Source organism: Coccidioides posadasii, chromosome 4 (assembly GCF_018416015.2).
Source record: "Coccidioides posadasii str. Silveira chromosome 4, complete sequence".
In the NCBI taxonomy this organism is placed as follows: domain Eukaryota; kingdom Fungi; phylum Ascomycota; class Eurotiomycetes; order Onygenales; family Onygenaceae; genus Coccidioides; species Coccidioides posadasii.
This window is the reverse complement of record NC_089410.1, coordinates 1,831,528-1,854,105: the sequence shown is the minus strand read 5'-3', so window position 1 is coordinate 1,854,105 and position 22,578 is coordinate 1,831,528. Positions and strand designations below refer to the sequence as shown.

Sequence of the window (22,578 nt, the reverse complement as noted above, 5' to 3'; positions counted from 1 at the left end):
CTTGGTGATGTTTCTCGTCTAAATGGCATTCCCAGTTGAGTGTGCGCTCGCGACTGTTGAAAGTGCAAGAATGCTGCGGAACATGGACTATTAGGACATGGAAAGTCTAGCTTCAAACACCCCCAAAGCTGGTCTGGGCAGAAAGAAACGCGGAGGAGTTCCGTATTTGGATGCCAGTCTTGAAACGTCAGGATTATGCGAGTTGACTGAGAACGGCTGTACTTCGTGCGTCAACCCGCCTCCTGAGTTAGTCGATTAGGGGTTCCGGGAAATGGGTAATGCAGCGACTCTTGCCACACTCATTCCAAATCGGATTGAACAATTAACTGATGCATTATTGGCGGAGCGATAGAGTAAGCATCAAATCACCGCGCGATTTTGGGGATATCACGGGTTCGACCAAAGAGGATGCACAAGGGCGAAATGTATGGACGCTCTTCCCCGGCTGGGACTCTGTAACTAATGGAGAGCAGATCTCTTCGTGTTAGTTATTGGCGACAAGAATCTAGCAAGTCAGCAGATATTCTTGGGCAAGTTGGCGCCTATTTTTAGAATGTTACGGCTGCAATGGACTGAGACTCGAAATGGTCTGTATGGAGTCGCGAAATCAAACACGCTTTGTTTCTGGGATGTGACCAGAAACATGCACCTAGCATGTATGCGGCGCCTTTGAGCGATGGCTAAAGATCCAATCTTACCTCGCGAGAGATGGGGGCGGCTTAAGTTGGTGAGTTTGTATTTAACCCTGGCATCGGCGACAGGGGATGGCGAACACCAAATGAGTTCGCAGCTCAACGTGCATCCGGCTTTGATTATTGTCGTGAGCAGATATTCGATACCGCCGCGAAGCCATCGGGTGAAGCCCGTCTTTTCCCCAAGATGGGAATGTAACGATAGATTGGGTGGGATCGAAGCTCATTCATTTCTCCTGAGTGACCATTAGTTACAGCTGATGTCCGCGTCTTCCCCTCTCGCTGGCGCCGTTGAAGCTATCACTGCTATCCCTGATCCTTATTATTTCACCCCCCCCCCCCGGTCAAGAAGAGAGGGACGACCTCAAGTTCACATGTTTTCAGTGGGCTGTGCCTGAACCGACCCTCTCCACAACCTAGCCCCCCATCTATCATTTCCCAAATTCTCATTCCGTTCTCCTGGATCATACATGGCGGATTATCAATCAGATACATCTTGCTAGCTTCAAGAAAGAAAGAGGAGCGCTTAACCCAACATTATGTGTTGGTATTTCCGGCCTCACCATTTTTTGACACCAAGGCATGGCGGGACCTCGGGGTTGAGTTGACGGGGCAATCAGCTGCCTTAGTTTACTCCGTACCCTCGTCTCCGTTTTAAGAACCGATCGCTGCCTACGAGTCGATTCGACCCTTGATCACTTGCCTGCTACCGGAACAGGTCCATCTTTCACACCATCTCACGGGCGGTGATGGAATTACCCCTATCCTCTCACAGGCTACAACATACAAACACTCGACAATGGAAGGCCCCTGGATGCTTGTTCTATTGGTTACCCGAGGATTACCGGTAGCGACTGGTTCTGCGGGAGTTACATTCCTCCTTAAAGAAAGAAGCAAGATACCAATCCTTTTTTTTTTTTTTTTTTTTTTTTTTTTTTTTTTTTTGGGAACATTTCTCGTCGCTGGAGAACGCAAGCCCAACACCTCCATAGTTACCGAAGGCTTGGCAGTGCGCTGTTGCGGATTGATATGTGGCCACTATCGATGTTCGCTGTATAGGGAGAGGAAAAACAAAGGAAAGACGGTGTTGCAGAGTTGTTGCTGCGGCTTCCCTCTAACAAGTTATAGAGTGTTGAACCAGTTGGTTTCGCTATTGGTGATTATCAACGAAGTTTCCTGCTTCCTAGCGTTCCGTTCGCATAACTGGCCTGCGTTGCAAAGACACCATGAGATTGGTAGCTGTTTCTAAACTCACTTGTTTGCTACATTTAGGCTACCCAGTACCAGCTCTTGCGTTGTTCCGTCTTGCTCCAAGATATTAGGAAAATCCAGTTACACTGTCCTTCTATAGCTACTAGACCAATGCGGCTTTCTTCCCGAATTTTGTCGCCTGGCGCTGAAGCTTTTCGCGAGCCAAGCGATCCATTTCTATCTTTCTGGAGAGGGACTTGCTTATGAGACTACTTAGGATTAAAACTGCCGAATCTTAGGTGGTTCAATCCCTCGTAGACGGTGTCCCGCCTCTTGCTCGAGCTGTCTGGAATGTCCGGGTGATACACAAAGCTTCAAGTCCACTCTACCTTCGAAAACAAACCGACTGAGGTTCGCTATGTGGTTACATCATCCGGGTTAGAATGGAACGGTTATTTGTCTTCCCGAGATGTGGTCTCTGTACCACTTTTCCAGTGTCACGCTGCTGTTGACAATGACAACCGATTCATTGTCCCACCCTGGTAGAAAAAGGTATAAGGTCAATTTCAAATTACCAGTCTACAATGGAACGGATGATATCAATTGCTATTAGAAGACAGCTTGTTTGTTTTACGCGTTGCTCTTTTTTAGTTTTCCCAGCATCTCAGACATACTCATTCTGTCGCATCCGGCGAATGTCCAACATTGTTTTTCTCACCTTTCGCCACTACAACAGTTCAGCCGAGCCGCTCTCAGAGATTGGAACGAACCTCAGAGGCTCTTCAAATGTTGGCCAACTCTGGATGACTCTGTCACGGAGAATACGTACTGCCCTTTCTGGCTTTCTTTGTGATCCGGGACTGGTAGGTGGTTGTGGTGTGATGTTTTAGCTATTGCGATATTTGAGCGACTATCTCAACTATGTCTTGAACTCCGTTGGACAAGTGCCGATTCCCGGTTGTCCTATGAACTTGATTGGTATGTAATGGGCAGTGCGCTGAAGGATCTCCGGATATCGCGGGCGGTAAGTCGATGGTGGCTGGTTCAACGTCTTGACAGCATTAGGCGAGCCTCAGAAGGCAACTGTAGGACTCGAAGGCGGGATAATGACCGTGTGGGTTTCGAAAAGAGAGAAGACTCGATGCCTTAATACTCACATGACAGGTTGAATTGGGAGTAACGCATGCGCTCAGCCATTTTGCTTTTTCCCAGGGATGCACTTGGCTGATGCGATGGTTCGAAGACATAAGCATGGTTAATTATCTCTCCTATTCCCGCCGGCAGTTACTCCTTACCAACCTTTAGAAGCTCGCTTGTGTCTAGCTATGCGTTGACCTTAAATGCTTCCCTGCATTATCTTCTTGCACATTCCTCTAGTCGGTTCATATCCTCCCTGAGTAGCTCCCCTTAGTCTTTCGTATGGCTTCCCTTTACCTCCTCTTATCATTTACTCCCTCTAGCTTCCAAAAAGCAATCCATACTGCGCCCGACAACCTCGTAAACCTCCCTTATCCCTTACAACTTCGCCTTTTGACTCCTCCAATGGTTATTACCTCACATGATATCCATAAATGGGTCTCCTGGTTTGGATTTCGTCTTAAGGAGTGCTTGGGGCTGTAGTTAGTTAATTGGCCACGCAAGTTTTGCATTGGCGGGAGATGGGCTATGCTCGGTCCAACTTACCAGTGTTTCGTAGCTGTTCAATTACCCTTGCAATCGGGATGATGCTCAGTATCCTCAAAAGACTCAAGATATTGTTCTTGGCAAGGGGTTCGGTTCTCGAAGTGCTATATCTTAGCCCTTCACTTATTCAGGCATGACGTAATATCGCACCCTGTCGCGCAGACGGTGAGCCAGATGCGTTTGTCGTCAGCTTAAGCGATTCGGTTCTCTCGGAAGCCAAAAAGCTACGAGCCATCGAGCGCGGGAACAAAACAGATAATGTAGAATGAAGAAGACTCTGCTTCTCGTCTTCATTCATGGGTTCAAGGTGGGGTTTGCTCCTCTGCAGCGCATTAGCTAGTACTCAGGAAGTCTGACTCTTGACTATGACGAAATGTACAGGGCGGAGACGATACCTTTGGCACTTTTCCATCGCATCTACGTGCCATAACCAGCCACGCCCTGCCCAACATCGATGTTGTTGCGGTGACATACCCCAAGTTCGAGACAAGGGGTGATTTGCAGGACTGTGTCGCCAGGTTGAGAGAATGGTCCGTCTCGTCTCGTCTCTTTTGCATGCGTTCAACATCAGGGACATGACCTGGCTAACACAGGAAGCAATAAAACATGCGCAACAGGCTTCAAAACGTTGTGATAGACATCGAAGTCTCCAACCAGGCCCCCTCGCCTACCGTCGACCCATCTGTCCACGTTATCCTCATTGGACACTCCATGGGCGGCGTCGTCGGTGCAGAAGCCATACGTCTAATCGCATCTGAGCAGTTACTCCCTCCGTCTGGCGCTGCGCATCCATCATCGAAATCGGACGATGCCAAACACTCAGACGAACGCGCAGCAGGTATCCAGCCCAACGCGTTTATGTTTCCTCATATCCAGGGCCTCATGGCTTTCGACACCCCTTTTCTCGGGATCGCCCCGGGGACGGTCTCCTACACGGCTGAAAGCCAATACAAAGCCGCCACTGCGGCTTACGGTGCAATCACAGAAGTCGCCAGCGCGTTTGGCTGGGGCAGTGGCGGCGGTGGCGGCTCTTCGGCTTCGAAAAAGGATCGCAAGGAACCACCCGCCGCCCTTCCACCCGCAACCAAATCTACTGATGACGCTGCGGCCACACCATCATGGCAGCGCTGGGGACGGTACGCCATGTTCGCGGGCGCCGCGGGTGCCGTGGCAGCAGGCGGAGCAGCGGCTTTATACACCCAACGCGACCGGTTCTCAGCGGGCTGGACGTGGGCGACCTCGCATCTCGAATTCGTCGGGTGTCTAGCTCGTCCGGAGGAGTTACGTCGTCGCATCTCCGCCATTGCGCGGCTGCATGTAGACCGCGGAATAGGCGCCGCGAATTTCTACACACGACTTGGCCGCAGCGCAATCACCGTGCCCTCCGAGGTGTCAACAGGTTCTGCCCAGCAACAACAGCAGCAGCAGCAGCAGTTCTCAATAAGGGATGTATTACGCTCGAAGATCCGCACGTTTTGCAATCTCCCACAAGATGTGGAGGAAAAGAAAGCGCGGGATGAGGGCAATTCTCGCGATCTTGAGTCGAATGAGGGGCTGGAGTGGATCGAGGTAGTAAATGATAATGCCCAAGATGAAACCAAAGCGCATATGAGTATGTTTTCGCCTGCGGATAACCCGGCATTTTACGAGATGGCGCACCAGGCGAGAGATTTGTTGATCAGATGGGTTGATAAAGGATGGTACTCAACCGCAGGCAGTGCTCCGGGGAAGGAGAGTGAGGATCGTTGACAAGGTGCCCACAGGGATGAAAGGTCATCAAATCTACCCGTATTATATGAGAAAAAGCATCTTCCATAGATCAAAGGATATAATATTTAGAGCGCAATTATCTATTAAAATTAATATAAAAGGGAAAATATGACACTCGATTCGTGAAGACTATGTGCAAGAAAACAACGCTTGGAGTAAGATTGAAGACTAGACCAATGTGCGCCAGGGAAAGAAGCCATGTAACATCAAAACGCCACAAAGGAGATTCATCACAAAATCTTAGCGGGATAATAAGGGTGAAGAATAAGACATGGGTAAAGAGGGGGGAAGAGATTTGAGAGGTATCAGCTTATACGAAAAAGTCGCGTGAGCCAAATTATAGGTGCTCTATGTGCGGTAAGCACTATCCATCCGGCGCGCTAAGAAAGGTGGGGGGAAGTCGAACGAAAGTGGTGGATCTAATAATTCGATTGTCCGCCATAAGTGGATGAGCGATGGTGGTACACACTGCCCGCGTATTCTGAATTGGTATCGAGGTATACAGTGGCCCTGCGTTCCTCTTCAGGAAGGAGCTCTTTGACCTCCCAGTTGTTCTGCTTTAGGCCGACGGAGAACTCGAGATCTTCTTTGGTAATCGAATCCCAGTACTATAATACTGTTAACTTTCTTTGCGCATAGAATGACGAAAGCGTTCACTCAAGGAATGCGACGTACCTTATAGATCATCATGACGGCAAGAAGGTTGCATAGAGTTGCGAAAAACAGGCCATCCAAATAATGCTGAACACTCTCACAGATAACAGCGCTGAAAGAGTAGAGTATGACTTGGCCTATAATAAAAAAGAATACACCAAAGGTAATGTGCCAGAGCGGCCAACGATCTTGGAGTGTATTCACAACCAAGATGATCTGCATGACCACATATACAAACAAGCATATGGCGTTGAGAATGTAGACGACAACAAAAAGGCCGATGGTGTTTGATGGAGAGAGTCCAGCCCAGGACTTGAAGGTTAGGAGTGAAACGGCGCCCGAAATTAAGAACATCCCAAGAGAGGAGAGTCGTAGAAGCCAAACCGAAAGGGCGGTTCCATCCTCATAGAGCTGGAACCCTACGAATCCGTTGACCAGCAAACAAGTGCAGAGGGCGGAGGCAAAACCATTCTGAACTGCAGCGAAGAACGGGAAGACGGCGTTCCCAGGGGGTGCGACACCGGAATCCAAGACCAGAGAGCATATCGTCAATGCCATATAGATGTAGAAAAATGTAATTATCTCCTTGCGTCCTGTAACACCAATGAGACGAGAGGACTTAGTGCCAATTGATCATCATATAATTGTCGGCAACTGTAAGAATGCGGGAAACTTACCGACAGCAGTGAACTTTGATCGTACATGAATGATCATAATCGCAGTCATGGCCAGAGCTACAATGTGCATGACATCTGTGGCGCCCTGGAAGATAATGGTGTTGGCAACCTCAATATTCCTTGCGTAGCAACTTGGCAAAATCCCCTTTGTACCGGACAACGAGGACGAGCCGACTAGTGAACATAAAGGAATCGCTGCCTTCCGGCATAGCGAGTCAAACTGGCCGAAGCTCATGGTGCCTGGTCACAGAACTCCTCTTCGGGGAGTGCCGATGTCGAGAAAGAAAAGCGCGAGGTCGACGATGGTGAGAGAGAAAGGCTGCGCGGTGGCTGGTTAGAGACTCGGTCAGAAGGCAAAGTAATAAAGGGCGTCGACGAGGGAGGTCAAAAAAAAAAAAAAAAAAAAAAAAATGCAGTGAAGCTAAACGAGTGAATACAATAAAGTGACAGCACGATAGAGGCGGAGGGAGGGTAAATTTGGCGGCGATGAACAGCGCGAAGGACGGCGGATGTTGTCGTCGTTCGTCGTCTCGGCGGAGAGGACTGACATTGGGGTTTCCTCTTTGAGGCTAGTTGCGGCTTTACTGTTTTGGGTTGGGAGGTTTGATTAGATTAGATAATCAAGGATCGTGGATCCCAGCCACACTCTAGACCCAACAAGCACTAGCGCCGATCCTGGGTTGGGGCTTGTCGCTTTCCAGACCAGGACTAGAGCAAACCTTGCTATGCTGACACATTCTCCCCTGTTTGGCACTAAACCGGATCAGGCATTTTCAACAATTGATGCTCTGGCAGTTTGATAAAGCATTAATATGACGGCTATATTATTGCCTCTAAACAGCTATCATGGATAATTTTTCATGCTTTGCCTGGGGCAGAGCCTTTGCCTGAATATTGGTGACAAATTGGTATTTCGAAGAACTTTCTCTCTGACACTTCTCTTTTCATTAGGCTGCATGGGTACCCCTTCATACATCTAATCAAGATGCTCTGGTTCATTTCCGAATGGCTCCGACGGCTGTGGAGTAATGCATGGCGGATTCCCTCCTTTATGGAACACCTTATGGAGCTAATTCTGGAACTAATTCTTAACTCATCTAACCGCTCCTTAGTTCAATACTGATGACCCAAATATCCGAGTGACAGGGTGGTGTGGGTCACGATCCAATCACCGGGTTCCTCTGCCAAAGTATCAACTTCAATTATCTCTCTGCGAGTCTGATATACGTCAAAGCGCATGCAGAAACATTCCAGATTTTCCCCCCTGGGTCTTGGGTTCCGGGATTAACGTCTCTGATTCGGGCATGCCTTTCAGTCTTCTAGAAATCACGCCATTGCGACGAACAAGATCCAGGCCTAAGCTCCATTCTGAATGTGACTGACCTATCAAGCTAATAGTTTTGAGACAGCGATGCTGCCATCTGATATCGGGAATTGGCGGATATCCTTGCATCCCAAATGCCACTCCAGCAAAGTGCGTCCGAGCACTCCTTGTGGAGAGAAGCTGATTCAAAGTGCGCGTCTCATTTCTCGTATCTTCGTGTGGCCAATTTCGGCTGAGCTGAGAAACCGAGGGAATCAGGCTGCTAAATCTTTTTCCCTCAAAGTTCATGCCAACTGCTACATGCGTCAATGGCTGATTGCTCTGAGAAGCACCTACCCGATTCCCGAAGTAGTCACAACGGGAACTTTGTCAGACTCTTTATATTCCTCAAATCTCACCGTTCTTGTCTAGCTTCAAAGTTACGGCGTCTACTAGTTCCAACAAATTTTCCTTTTTTTTATTAAGAAAAAAAAAAAAGAGGAAATTTTAAAAAAATACAGAAGTAAATAAATAAAAACCGCTCAGCGAGCAGCCGATATTGCGATCGGGATGTTTCATGTAAAGCGTACTGTCTAATAAGATTAGGAACCCAGCAATTCTTCAATCTTTTCAAACGGGAACTAGTCGAGATTCCCCGCCATCATGGGTCCCCTAAGGGTACTCAAGCTCTGGCACGTCGATGGAAGCGTTTGCTGTGGCCTGGTGGGCATCCTTGAATTCCCTTTGTTTCGTCATTTTCACATGCGACAACAGCGATAATGCCTGTCGACTGGTGTATTATTGGTACTTCAGCCTTGGAAGCTTGGATCCTCATCCATCCTAGCTCCGATCTACAGTGGTTGAATCAGGCAATCTCCACAATGCTGCAAAGTTTAGACGTCCCAAAAAGAGCGTGAGCTTTGGGAGGTGGTTCGTGCTTTTGACAGCCAAATTTTCCCGTCACATTAGGTCGGTATGTACGGAGTAGCTTGGCTGGTTTCGGATTAGTCCTGTGTGATTCCCATCAGAGGGATGTTGGTGGCCTGGCTGCCATTGAAAAGAGGCCTCCCGCCTGCTTCTTCTGAGCGAAAAGTAGCCCGGACACCCATAGTTCATTCAAACTTCATTTCTTATCGCGACACTGACAATTGAAGGTATGGAAAGGGCTAAGTTCTCCAAAGGGACATTCCAGACACTGACGCCACCCATTTATAGATCGTTGCCTGTTTTACACACGTAATATCATCTCAGAGCTCCGGCGTTTACAAGATTTTACGGGTTTTAGTGAGGCTCCGAAAAAGCTATCTACTCAGACCCTTGCAACAATGTGCAACTTTTTCAAGAATTTCTACGTCTATAGCTCTTGTCGAGACCCTGCCAACCATTTCTTCCGCATTTCAACAGATGGGAATGGCGGATCCCGGTGCAGCGGGAGCCCCCACGAGCGGTTTATTGTGGTTGTGGGCCAATGCCGAGTTTGCAAGCGTTAATTGGCACCTTCATGAATCGCAACCGTTGTGTAGCAAGGATAGCTATGTCGCAGCCCTCATACAGCTTCGAAAGAAAGCTGCGCATTGATGGAGAAGGGACGAGGCTGGGACTCCCCTACATCCAAGCACTGTGGTGAGATCCCCTGTATGACGCCGAACTTTGGCATAATTATTCTAACTGATCTCGCAAGGTATTGCTGGCAATCCTGGTTGATGACATCCTACACGTCCCCTGGTTAGGGCTGTGTCTGCTACGCCGTGATGACATCTCATGATTAGCTGAAACGGGGAGTTCTGGTGTCTAGTCATGGGGAGACAACGGCTGCATTTGCTCTGGAGCAGTTTCCCTATTGAATCTTTGTAATTTTCCCCCTTTGCTAATTCCATTTTTAACTATAAAATTTTCTACTCCTGTGTTGCGCACTGCCAAATACCCCGCTTTGGTTTTTCCTGCTTTTGTTTGGTGCTCTTCTCCTCATCATATTTTTTGAATGGACTGTCGATTTTAAAAGTATCGTGGCGTTGTATTTGGAGATCCTCTTTTGGTCAGTCTTTCAGAGGTATTTTTTTAAAATACCAAGTGACTGGAGCTGGAACGTTCTCGGTCACTTCCTATCAGCCGCGGAGTCATATATCGATTGTATTTCATCCGTATGTATGAATCATGAATGCCCCTAGAATTAAGTTGATACGTCAAATATTTTTGGTGGGACATAAAAGGAAGCCCCCAATTTTCACTTCTTTTAGAGATATTGGTGCTACAACTCCTCTGTACACGTGCATTTCCCGTCTGCAAGTATGTGGATATTGTGCGTTTGACAAATCATGTTGAACTCACGGCGATTTTCTCTTCAGATTTCAGAGCCTGGAAAGTAGATGTGCAGCTCGGCGGTCTCCTTACTTTGATTTCTGGGTACACGAGCTAGTCCAGCATCCAATAGTACCCTCTTATGCGAGAGGAGCACGGGCATCCCACATCATGCAGAGTCCTCCGAATGGTGTTGGAGAAAAACAAAATTGCCGAACGCTGATCGAATGCACGGGACCGTAGTTTAAAGGTCTTTGGACCCAAGGAGCCGGGACACCATTTTGGAAGCAAATATTTCCAAATAAAATCGAAATGAAAAGTCCCGATATCAACGCTTTCGAGGCAGGTCAACACTCCATCCTTGGGATACTCTTGGCAACCCGACGTTTAGTGATCTCGGCTGCTCAGCCAACCGCGTTTGCACAAAATAATAACCTCTGTGCGATATAGAAGTTTGACGTTTTCAAGAGGGGCCTGGGTTTGCTTGGGACCAGGATCCGACAAGGGTGTAACGAAACCTTCACATTCTGATTTTCGCGCCCAGCCATAACCCACGGGCGTGCCATACAGGGATCATTGGTGTGGGGGGGGGAATGCGTGGTGCGGTCAGTTAATGTTCCTTCTTATGCTCAGTCTAAACTATCTTCTTAATTTGGTGACTGTCTCGGGTGTTTACCGGCAAGGATAGCACGCCTCAAATTCCGAATGTGTAAAAAAATGAGGGGGATAATCTGACAACTCGAGGCAAGCCTTTTGTCGATGCCTAGTCATAGAGAAGGACGGGATAATTCCCTCGTTGTTTTGTCAAAGGGGTGATGATGCCGTTGATCTCGCTCGATGAAGATCTGATGGACACGCATCGGCGTTATATGCAATTGAATGCATCAGGCCGGTTCCATGAAAGCCCTCCGGGCGCCGGAAGGACCACGGACAATTAAGCCAGTCCCGGCACACAAAACTGTCCGCTGCACAGGCCTCGTCGGCCACGACACCAAGGTAGAATAGCAGTTTGCTTTGCACGAAGTAGAACTGCCTTCACTCTAGTTAAGCCAAGAGGAAGGGGGGGGGGAAAAAATTTCGTCCTTCCCCTATTAGGCCGAAAAAGCAAAGGAGAAACGGTTTTGTGCAAGAAAGAAGCGGCCCAGCTTCTAGTCAGTGGTTGGGTATCCCGCTCTCTCGCATCTCGGCACATCCCACGCATTGTCACGCATAGCTAAATCGGGATCGTTCCATCCGGGATTGAATGATACTTAATGCGAAGCCGCTGCCTCCGTTTCAGCACATATTATACGTACCCCCGTTTTGGATACGGGTGTCCCTCACATCCGTTGGGCGATATTAATCCATCCTATTATCGTTAGGGGGGTGGGGGAGAGGGGTTTTATTCTTCCAGAAATGCCGGGGGAAACCGAGATCAAATCCCAAAAGCATCAAAATTTATAGTTTCGCACCGATTAGTGGTTGCTTAAGCTCCCATCAGCTGGTTGGTGAGCTATGGTGTACATGTCCCAGGGTTCAACAACTGGCTAAAAAGCTTCTGCCAAAGGGTTGGATTTGACCCATGGAGGCTTCAAAGCAAATTTTCGGCGCAGCAACTTTTTGTGGTCAAGAAAAGCAATTATCTTATTAGTTAAGTTAACTGGCTAACTACGGAGTAACTCACCAGTCAACTTACTCGAAGCAACACCTCAGAGGCATGGATTGCAGTCGCCGCAGTTCTTTGGGTAGGGGGCCCATGGACTCTTGACTCCAGTCAGGATGACTGCCCGCTGCGGTGAGGAGGAGGTGAGGAGGAGATAGGTTTCAGTTATCTCAACTGATGCCAGGGGCAGAGGTCATTGTGCAGTTTTGTGGAAGATGGATAAATGGACCCGAATCAGGAACAAAGAAGCTCCCCAGCCACAAAATGGCAGTTTCTCGAAACCACCTTCTTTCTCCTCCAAACTCATGGGCCGCATGAGTTCACTACATACCAACCTTTACTCCCGATATGCGCGGTTGTCGACAGCCGTACCCACAAGGCGCGCTGAGTCGTCAGCGCATGCATCATCAGTGTTGGAGTCGCCGTTGGATCAGCATCGACCAGCCAATCATTCGCAGTGGGGAAATTTAGGACCAGCGTCCAAAATATCAAACACCCTTAAGTTGGCGGAATGATCTCATGATAGGCGTGGCACTGCGGTGTTGCCGGAGAGCTTTGTCTCTCGAGCTCCAGGGATGAACGGCTTCAAGAAGCAGCGCGGGCTGCTGGTTCTTGGGATACAGCTGCCCTTTCTTTCTTTCTTTTTTTTTTTCCCCCCGGGCTAATTTGACTTATATGTGCGGTGGAGACAAACAACCTGGACTTCTAATGGAACATTACAGGATTTATGAGAACTGGTCTCAGTATCTCTAGAAAATGCTACTCTGAATTTGAAAGCAGATATCCCAATATCAAGTCTCCTGGCTTTTGCCCCTTTTGTCCCGAATCATGTTCGAGTCAGTTCCATTACTTTCGCATTTTCTTAAAGAAACGGAATCGGATGAGCATTCCATAGACTTGTCTTCGTCATATCGGACAGATCTCCAGAGCTCGCGCAGCTCCACGCCGCTCTGGTCCTTCATCGGTTTACAGATTGCACGATTTGGCCGCCGATGTCAAGCGGGGTTCCGATATCAGAACGTATTATACATCAAGCAGAGCCCCATATCGCGTCGATCGCGCGTCTGCTGCCTCTTGTTTAAGGCCCTAAAGATTACGCTTTCTTTCGGTATCTTATTCGTCTTGGTCTCGGCCATCGAAGCAATTCTGTATCCATCTTATCAGAATCCGCCGGAGCACTACACCGAACTACACCAAAGGATTGTCAAGGCTTCCTGGTCTGGTCGGGGCAATGTGAATCACGAAAAGGTGTTTATTGCGGCAAATATCATCAATGAAAAATTAATTCGAGGCCCGTGGGGCCAGGCGTTGATGGAATTAGTGGAGATCTTGGGGGAAGAGAATGTGTTTATCAGCATTTATGAAAATGATAGTGGGGAGGGCACAAGCGCTGCGCTCAACGGCCTGCGGGATGCTTTGCTATGTTTGTATCTTCAGCTAGAGTTTCAAGGGGAATATAGCAATGGAAAGACTGACCAGCTGGCCCTTATTAGGCAATTCTTCTATTGTGACTGGTGACCATATTCCTTTATCACAGTTCCCTACCGTGACTTTGCCAAATGGAGAAGAGAGAACAAAGAGAATTGCTTATCTCGCAGAAGTACGCAATAGGGTGCTTAGGCCGCTAGACCCGTCGTATAATCCTGGAAATGGCGCCAATGGTTTTCGGCGTACCTCGACCAAATTCGACAAAGTTCTTTTTCTAAACGACGTCTACTTTTCCCCGATTGATGCCGTTCAGCTCTTGTTTTCGACTAACGCGGACCCCGGGGGCCGTGCTAGGTATCGTGCAGCATGTGCCGTCGACTTTATCTCCCCAGTCAAGTTTTATGACACGTTTGTCGTAAGAGACGCTGAAGGGCATAGCATTGGAACACCATTCTTCCCTTGGTTCTCCACTGCAGGCGAAGGTCAGAGTCGAGAGGATGTGCTTGCGGGAAAGGATAGTGTGCCTGTTCGCAGCTGCTGGGGAGGAATGGCAGCCTTCGATGCTAAGACGTTTCAGCGGCCACAGAGTTCAGAGACTCATGAGCTTTTACTTCCGTTCCGACACGATCCTGAGCCATTTTGGGAAGCTGCGGAATGTTGTTTGATATTTGCAGATATAGAACAGCACCTGGGTACCCCTGATCCCGAGAAGGCGTCAGGGGTATTCATCAATCCTTATATTCGTGCCGCTTATTCACGTAGGACGTGGGAATGGCTCCTTTTCGTTCGGAGATACGAACGGATATTCAACAATTTCCAGCGCATTGGAACTGCGTACGGCTATCCGAGGTATAACCCTCGTCGACTACATGAGCCCGGACAGCTTGTCAAGCAAAAGGTTTGGGTAACTGATGCCCAAAAACCACTAAAGGGTTCATATCAAGAGTTTGAGAGGCTGGCTTCGGCCGGAGGATTCTGTGGAGAAAGGACAATGTTCGTTATGCAACGGGATGTTGCAAAGGCGAATACTAACGGCGGCGGCAAGAACTGGAAGGAAATCCAGGCTCCTTGAATCTTGATGTAGGGACAACTTTGAAAAATCCCTCAACGGCGAGATTTGGTGGGAAGTATCAACGATATCCTGAAACACCTTTTTTTCCCCTCGAGGGTTGGTTTCAGGCCAATTGGATACTCCCGCGTGGTCACGGCATGCCGTTGTGCTCGGGATAACTATGTTTGCCAAGATCGGGATACTCCCTCGACTCGTGGGAGCCTGGAGGCGCATCTGGGCGATCGGCATATTGAAACGAAGGGTACAGATCGTCAGGGAAATCGCGAATATACTTTGGAATATTCTCCTTTACAGATGCTATAGTTCCGCGAGAAGCATGGATGTAGACGCCTAAAGACTACCAAGAGAGTTACTCTGCTTCCCAAGGTTGTAATGCGATAAATTAACGGTGAGCAGGGGCAGAGTTATTGAGATTACTTCGTACACCCGAGTGCAGATTGAGAAAATAATAGGCAGCGCTTTCATGGACATTTACTATTGTAACCACTCAGTTCTTTTCTTTTCTTTTCTTTTTTTTCCTTTAATCGATTCTGGTTTATATTGCCTTTGCCTTTCCCTGTTCAGCTTTTCCTCTTTAATGAGTCCCTGGACCTGACAATTTCTTGATTTTTAGTACCATACTAATAAAAAGAGGTTGAGATCTGAACTGTCACACTCGTAGGACTGGAAGCTAAATAGCACCTTGCAGGGCTGGGTAAACTGTGGCAAAAAGACCAAGAGTGAATGTTTCAATTCCCCGGCATCTTGGCCTAGATATAGCGACATATTCATGTACATGCGTCCCAGTAAAGGAATATTTAGAGTGAGCGGTAAGAATTTAAAATTCCCTGAAGGGAGTGAGTTCGAAGGAACGGTCAAGATTGAGTAGATAGTCGAGGCTTAATCATAAGAAATTTCTGTCGTCTACGTGTTTTATGTTGGGTTTGGCCCCGGGGGGGGGGGGGGGGGGGGGGGGGGGGGGGGGGGGAATAAAATAAAATAAAATAAAATAAAATAAAATAAAAATAAACCATGGGTCTCCGTATATGGGGATGCGATGAGTACTATCATAGGAGAGGGTGGGGGGGTATATATTGCATGGGAAAGAAATCTGACCAAGTGATCGGCTGTGCTGGGCCGGCGGTTTGGTTTAAAGTATTCCACCTTAGCCAAAAGATTTCGTAGAGCGTCTTTTCATCTCTTGCAATTTTCCTTTTGGGGACATGCACTCTGAGTGTTGCCTAGTGCTGATGGAATTGGCGACCGCTGTTGGAGATGGCGGATAGTCTGACTCTGGCCACTTCCGCCTCATAATTCGAGCTTGCTGATGCAAAACCCAACTCGACGTGGTTCTGAAATGTGGTGGTTCGCTGTCTTCCGAGAATACTGTGCCGGCGTAGTTGCTTGTTAATGAGGGCAATCGATACGTTGGGGCCGCTGAGGACATCGAGGTTCTCTTTGTTGTTGGGGTGGACCATGAAAACTTGGAGATGCTCCCGCGAACCCGACCCTTGAGAGGACTGCCCGGGAATTCTTGCGAGCAGTAAGGTCGCGGGCGTGGAGATGGAAGGTCTAGGCGGAATGCTTCTGATGATCTCGTGCTGATGGTGGCATGGGTCTTTGCTGGCATTTTTGGAAGGTCGTCCATGATAGAATCTCGGTCTGTCAGGGATAACTCGGAATTGGTATCGGGAGGGTTTGGCAAGGGCTTTTCTCGCAGAAGAATATTGGATAGACCTGAGCCTCTTCGGGATTGCTTGCCGGCATGCATTAAAAATTTTCGAAATATTGACGAGGCTGACGAATCAGTCCGTGAATGGCGGAATGGCCCAGCGAAAGGTGGTGCAAAGGTGGATTCAGGGTCCCAATTAAGGTCCCCAGGTCCATTCGGCAGCTGGTTCTTTTCGCTGATCCATACTTCATCTGGGGCACCTCTTTGATTCGAGCGCCGGGAGTTAGTGCTTGCGGCCCCGCATCTCCGCCTTACGCATCTCAATATTAACCAGCCGATTAGGGTTAGGAGAAGGAGCGTAGCAACTAGTACACGTCAGTTAATCAATGCCTGGCGAGGCCTGGCTCAAGGTATTTTCATACTTGTGACACCAACCGCTAGACAGGCAACACGAGCAGGGTCATGGAGAAAGTTGTTGGACTTTGGTCCATTGTCGGAGATCGAAGACGAGGATGGAGCGACGCTAGGCGAACTGGGATGGTTTCTATCCGAATGGGCTGTTTCTGTAATCTTGGAAACGATAGTTTCTGTTTTGATGCCGATGGTTGGTGTAGGCTGCTCAACGAAATTGGAACTTATGGGTTCAGTCGTCGAGACGGTTTCGAACTTGGCCGTGGAAGTCGGCATCTGGGAAGTAGGGAGCACGGATTCCGGTTGATCGGGAGGAAATATTATAGGTGGTCCTTCCGATGGTGGCGGCGGTGGAAAAAACAGGGGAGGAGCAGGGAAGTTGTTGTTGCCGCTTCCTCCACCCGGATTATCAGGAGGAGCCCCGTTGTCCGGCCTTCCGCCTCCATTATTCCCGCCCTTCCCGTTCCCGTTTCCCATGCGACCTTTATTTTCCCTCTTACCAATCTTCAAGGAGGGATTAGTCACACCCAAGTCAGCCACAGATCGAACGAATGAGCGACATGGGATTGATTTTCGGGACGCAAAATCGGCATGATGCCCTTTGCGGTTTTCAGCAAAGGTCTTCAAGTCCCGTTCGCCGAGGAAGAAGGATAAAGATGAGTAAGCTCTTTGAGCCCACGAATGATTGTCGCTGGCCTCTTTTCGTGTGAGAAGGTTGTTATGAGATCGACGTCTTGAACTCAATTCCTCCAGTAGGCATTGCGCCGTCTCGTCATCCTCATTGCTCCTAGCAATAAGGAATTTCCTCTGCGCGCGGCTCATTGCTTTTTCCTATCTCTTTCCGAGTTGACCGAAGTGAGCGTTGTTCGTAAAGCAAGGTATCCGAGGGCTAGCTACCAGGCCAGCCGAATTGTGAAATGAACGGAGACCCTCTTCAAGAATCGAGGGTCAAATTAAAAGGGAACGTGTGCAAGGGGGAAAAAAAATAATTGATGAAAAAAGAAAGGACAAAGAATACGAGGGAGGTTGTAGCAGAGAGAAGTCAAGGCTAAGATGAGAGTCTGTCAGTGGGAATGTTTCTGCTTAAGTCGGAGATACATATTCCGCACTCTTGTGTCTGTCTTGTGGGGGAATCCGGGAGATCGTCATTCTACCCCAAGTCTGATGGAGACTCTGGCCTGGACGGGACTGTGGCGCTGCAGAGTGGATTCCTTCGATAGACGTGCAGAGGGAATGGCCGCACTTTTTCTACGATGCACGTCCTCAGTGATTGCGGGAGTCGCACAACTCGCTAGTTGCTTTCGAAAAGGGGGAGACAACAGAATGAAGCACAAGATTTGATGTTAGCAAGGGTCAGGGTTCGAAGCGGCTGGGATACCTAATTTTGTCAGCTGTCAGACATTATTCAGCCTTCACGGGATGACAGCATACGCATTGGGCTCATGAGTTCTAGGTCATGATTTTTGAGGAGCAGGTCTCAATCCAAAAACAGAGGCATTTTTCGGTTCATCACTCATGTTATGTTGCAAATTGAAGAGTCATACAAGAAATGTTCGTGTTCATAACGATGATAACATCAATTTAAAATGAACTAGAGTCGTGAATGATCCCTGATTGCGCTGACTGAATAATTGGGCAAATTCGATCGCCATATAAACAGGATTTATTAATTATATCTAGTAATTGATGGGCATGATCCCATACGACGTCCTCGGTGCGCCTTTTCCCCGTCGAGTTTCGGAGGAACAGGCTAATACTGCCACCACTGCAGCTTAACTCATTAGCAACTATGCGCGACCGCGCGCAGAGTGAACCCAAACAAAATCGGTCGTGCTTATTCGGAATAACTCACCAGAGGTTCTCGGAGAGGGAAGAAGCTGCCCTCGCGTCTGTGAAAAGGAGCTTTGACACAATGCAAGGACCCGAGGTTCGGAACAGAAAAACAGGAACTCAGTACGAGATGCAGACAGGGAATTGCAAAATTAAATCGTTGCGACGATTGCTGATGAACAAGGCCGTATCCTTGTCTCTTTAATGAGTTCATAAGATCGTTGCTGTCATCCCCAACTCGCGAGGCCTTCGCATGGCGCTGCCCTTCTCTCTTTGTTCGTTCAAGGCGTCGACTTGTTCAACGAGCAGCTTTTTGGGAAGTGTAACTTGGATCCCTTAGCCCAGACACCGCCTGGCTCCTCTTTCCTTTGGCCGGTGTTGAGCGTGTGTCACAGTGACGAAACTATTAGCTGGGGATCTGGCCAACACCTCAAGGGTCAAGCGCGCGATCACGCTGCCAAAACGAACGGAGAGACATCGATCGTGCATTAGCAGAATGCAAGCTGGGGTCCGCTGATTGGCTGTGGGGGATAGCTCTGCCGCTAATCTTCATCTCGTGGATGCAACTCACCCGTGTTCATTTCGCCCGACCACGCTGCGGCGGTCTCGATTGCTGCTGGCGCGACGAACGACGTAAGGAGGTTGCTGACGGCGCTCTTACATAAGACGCTCAGGTACCACGACGACGATGCATAGACTCGCTGCGAGATCCATCATCTCGTCATAACCGTCGTCAACGACTGAGAGGAGAAGCGGTTAGGGAAATCTGGAGAGGGTGAATCCTCATGTCAGGAATGGGACGGTGTCTTTTGCCGTGTTTCACCAGCTCTGCGCTAAAAACCTTGCGTGAAAAATAGCAACACGGAGAGCGAGTTCGCTGCGCATGAGCCAACGGGCACTCCGAGGTTGGCTTCCTGATTCTGAGACACGATGATCCTACGATTGAGTTTGTCTTCTTGAGGTGAGAATGACCGCGTTGCTTCACTATTCGATAGTTTGCTAACTAGGTGGCCGAGTGCTCCGCATTCTATCTTGCCCTCGGCTCCGCTAATACGATGTAAAGTCTGGAGTCCCGAGTTACAGAGGCTCAGGTTGACTACGCCCTAAAAAAAGCTTCTTTGGTGGAGAATAACAGAATGGCTGTCCCGGAAAACCAGAAGCTCAGTTCTCTCATTTCAAATTCATCGGTTCTGTTGCTCAAATGCTCAAAGGCAAACACTATGCTGGTGGAAAGCCTCCAACCGAAATGCTCATGCAGGTTGAAAGGTGAACATGTCACCCACAACCGAAATGTACGCCCACAAAAACAACTAATTACGGGGAGAATCAATGGGAGTTCAGCTAACTTATCTCTCCAATAACTAATGTCTTGTTGTCCTTGGTCTCGGTGCTTCTCGGCTTAATATTCACTCCGCTTTGCCGTTTGTCATCAGCGGCTTTGGATCGCGGGTCATGCAGAACAACTATGGGGAGGGAAAGCCATGCACGTTAACATCATATCTTCAATCTTATGATGAGGAAACATGCTCACCTTGCACTGCGCCCCATTATCATTGCAATCCAAATCTCCAACAACCTTGAAGCCCATGCGTTCATAAATTTTGACATTGGGTTCGGCCTTCGAGCTCTCCAGGTAACACCCCATGCCTTTTTTATCAGCTTGATCCGTAACGATTTCTACCAACTTCTTCCCTATTCCCTTCCCGTGCATCCCTGGCAGGACTGCGACTATGTTGCAGTGATAATATCCCTGAGGATCAGTCAAGAATTTCTGTTCTGCTTTGAACTGGGAATCTTTGTAGATCCAGTATCGACGAACCAGGAGTCCGCCGCGACCCCCAAACTGGACGTTGGTGACCAACTGACGAAAGCTGAGGAGCCAATCTTGGAAGCGTGAAGGCCAGCTCTCACTCTGTCCAGCGACATGTGGCTTGAGCCACATAGACACGCCGACCACACGGTACGATGGCGATTTTTCGGACCCGTTCTGGCCGTTGCCTTGTGGGAGTCTCTCTCGGGCAACATAGAACAGGCCATTGTTGATGCCCCAGAGGCAACGGTTCCTTAGGGATGCGGTATTTCTTTCCTTGGAGAACTAGTGTTTCTCAATAAAACAACCCAGAGGTCATCTGGCCGCGGGCGAAGAAAGACCTCGGCCGCGAAACAAAGTGGAAAATGTCAGTGTTATTTTTATACTGATTTGTGTATGGGGATCAACAGCCGCATGCTCTAGTCTACTCGACGCCAATATATGCAACCTCGACGTTAATTGGAGCCGTGACACATACCTTGGCAGGGTCAAACACCCAGCGGAAATATGGGTCATCCTCAAAGGCCCTCTGAACGCACTCAATTGCGCCAGGGATATCCTCCAGGGTCAATGGTCTGACTTCGATCGACATAATGGACTGTGTTTTATACAGCAATCCTTTCCTTCTCTCTCTCTCTCTCTTTTTTTTCTTTAAAATTGAAATGGCTCAAAAGAAAGCAATCACGAGTCGTCTATCGGCGATGAGGCTAACGGCTTGTAGCAATATAAAATACTACTACTATTACTCGGAGGTCTCAAGAAGAGAGCTAATGCAATAGCACAAGGAGCAGAAAGCCTGCAATCCAACATCAACGTTGATAGTGCTAGGAAGATCCTTAAAGAATTGGGTACTAGGGTTCAAGAGAGAGGACGTGGAATCGACAGTATGCTCTGTCAGACGTCACGATGGAACAAGTAATGTGTGAAACGACGGACAAGATTCTTGCAATGTCAAACGCGCAGCGAAGATCTCCGAAGTCAACGTTCTTAGACAGACTGAAATTCTCAGCGCTACTGGAAAACGATCACTTTAAGGAGCGGATGGCGATCCTTTTATATTCCAGGCCACTGGGTTTAGGCACGGAAAAGCAATGTTGCTCTCGACATGCTCTCGCTTTCCCACCTTCAGGAAATAAAGAGTGACGCGGTAGACTCTCCCAACAGGTGGTGAGCGGTTCGGTTCGCCTTCAGCTTCGGAGACTTGGCTCTTGGATCCCATTTGTCACTTGATCTCCCTTCCCCTCCTGATCACAACGATGGCTCACATGGGTGCGGAGAAGCGCATAATGCTGCAGTCACTGTCCCTCGATGGCGCTGGCTTGCTCATCGAGCATCGTCGCTGCGACCGGCCTCGGCCAATCGGATGGGCGGCGGCGCAGATTAGTCAGGTGACGGTTCTTGGGCTGAGCGGCCAATCGCAGCGGTGCTTCGGGCGGCCTCGCAGCGCCTTCTCCGCAGCTACCATTGCCGAGTCGCTCCGAGCTGCAGCCGCCCGGGCTTTCGGCGGGCGCTCAAACCACGCTGGGCCGCTGCTGGGAGTCTGGGGCTCTCGAGGGAGGTTTCACCGGCTGGGCTGTGTGTCGCGCTCCGGGCTTCAGGCGCGCGCCGCCCAGGCTCCTCGAGGTCACCTAAACAATTATTATCATTGGCCGCCATGACTCCCCGGGCAGTCGTCGCACAGAGGGCGGAGAGTTTGGCATGCCCTCTTGGTCTCGACCTCCCTCTATCTTCGTTGAGTTTCAGGTACCCTCCACATCGATTCCACCAGAGCTCCACTCGAGCGCGGGCCAAAAAACTGACCTACAGCAGGACTCCGCTGCTAGATGAATGATGTGTCCCGCATCGAGCTGCTTGTCATGGCAAGTACAAGCGTGATCCCATCTGCTGGTGACCGCTAACTATATTTGGTGGTGTTTCACCTCGCGAGGCAGACTTGCTGCTTTGTTCCAGTCCACTGAGAAGTGTAGAAAGTGAGCGCTATCTTTTTGTTGGTGAGTTCGAGATCGATGCCTTTTTGACAGGATGACTGCGTTGGCAGTGGAATCTATGGCCTCCCCCAATGTTTGGACATCGCAGCGTACTGCCTAAACCGTATCGTACATGTAAACTTGAGTTCAACCAGATTCTGTTCTCCTTATGTTCCTTCAAATCCCAGATCCATATCTCTATATGGCCAGTGCCTACGAGAATCTCAATCGATCGTGGGTGATTGGAATAAAGCCGGACCCTTCTAACCCACGTGGGTTGAGCACTGAAGGGCGAAATACATGATTCGTCTCTCAAATTCGAGGAACCCGTATACGATACTTTTCCTTTCTCTTCTTTTTTCCTTTTTTCCCTCAAACACTTTGTGGTCTGGCGAATGGAAAGTTGTTCCCGTTCGGCTGCATCTCACATTAAACAAGGGATTTGGATGCAATCCAAGGCTGACAGCGAACAATTCATATAAACAGCTCAAAAGAGCAA

At 48.9% G+C, this 22,578-nt stretch overlaps 6 protein-coding genes across 6 annotated transcripts; 3 read left to right on the top strand and 3 right to left on the bottom strand.

The window, feature by feature from the left end:
• Positions 1-3,799: 3,799 nt before the first annotated feature.
• Positions 3,800-5,315, top strand: D8B26_007454 (uncharacterized protein; the record flags this gene model as incomplete). Its single annotated transcript, XM_003066985.2, has 3 exons — positions 3,800-3,873; positions 3,948-4,096; positions 4,184-5,315. The coding sequence occupies exons 1-3, from the start codon at positions 3,832-3,834 to the stop codon at positions 5,313-5,315; spliced, it is 1,323 nt and encodes a 440-aa protein (XP_003067031.2). The 5' UTR covers positions 3,800-3,831.
• Positions 5,316-5,432: 117 nt separating this feature from the next.
• On the bottom strand, positions 5,433-7,032 carry CHS7 (Chitin synthase, class 7). Its single transcript, XM_003066984.2, has 3 exons — positions 6,668-7,032; positions 6,012-6,583; positions 5,433-5,944 (listed from the first exon to the last, which is right to left on the bottom strand). The coding sequence occupies exons 1-3, from the start codon at positions 6,900-6,902 to the stop codon at positions 5,756-5,758; spliced, it is 996 nt and encodes a 331-aa protein (XP_003067030.1). The 5' UTR covers positions 6,903-7,032; the 3' UTR covers positions 5,433-5,755.
• A 5,093-nt stretch (positions 7,033-12,125) lies between these two features.
• Positions 12,126-12,425, top strand: D8B26_007452 (uncharacterized protein; the record flags this gene model as incomplete). The annotated part of the gene is made up of 1 exon (XM_066125544.1): positions 12,126-12,425. The coding sequence occupies one exon, from the start codon at positions 12,126-12,128 to the stop codon at positions 12,423-12,425; it is 300 nt and encodes a 99-aa protein (XP_065981627.1).
• Positions 12,426-12,738: 313 nt separating this feature from the next.
• Positions 12,739-14,410, top strand: D8B26_007451 (uncharacterized protein; the record flags this gene model as incomplete). The annotated part of the gene is made up of 2 exons (XM_003066983.2): positions 12,739-13,333; positions 13,404-14,410. The coding sequence occupies 2 exons, from the start codon at positions 12,739-12,741 to the stop codon at positions 14,408-14,410; spliced, it is 1,602 nt and encodes a 533-aa protein (XP_003067029.2).
• Positions 14,411-15,470: 1,060 nt separating this feature from the next.
• On the bottom strand, positions 15,471-17,483 carry D8B26_007450 (uncharacterized protein). The gene is made up of 2 exons (XM_003066982.2): positions 16,484-17,483; positions 15,471-16,426 (listed from the first exon to the last, which is right to left on the bottom strand). Exons 1-2 carry the CDS (start codon positions 17,292-17,294, stop codon positions 15,555-15,557), a joined length of 1,683 nt encoding a protein of 560 aa, XP_003067028.2. The 5' UTR covers positions 17,295-17,483; the 3' UTR covers positions 15,471-15,554.
• Positions 17,484-19,708: 2,225 nt separating this feature from the next.
• D8B26_007449 (uncharacterized protein) lies at positions 19,709-21,427 on the bottom strand (the record flags this gene model as incomplete). The annotated part of the gene is made up of 3 exons (XM_003066981.2): positions 20,591-21,427; positions 19,834-20,397; positions 19,709-19,765 (listed from the first exon to the last, which is right to left on the bottom strand). Exons 1-3 carry the CDS (start codon positions 20,702-20,704, stop codon positions 19,709-19,711), a joined length of 735 nt encoding a protein of 244 aa, XP_003067027.2. The 5' UTR covers positions 20,705-21,427.
• Between the last annotated feature and the right edge of the window lie 1,151 nt (positions 21,428-22,578).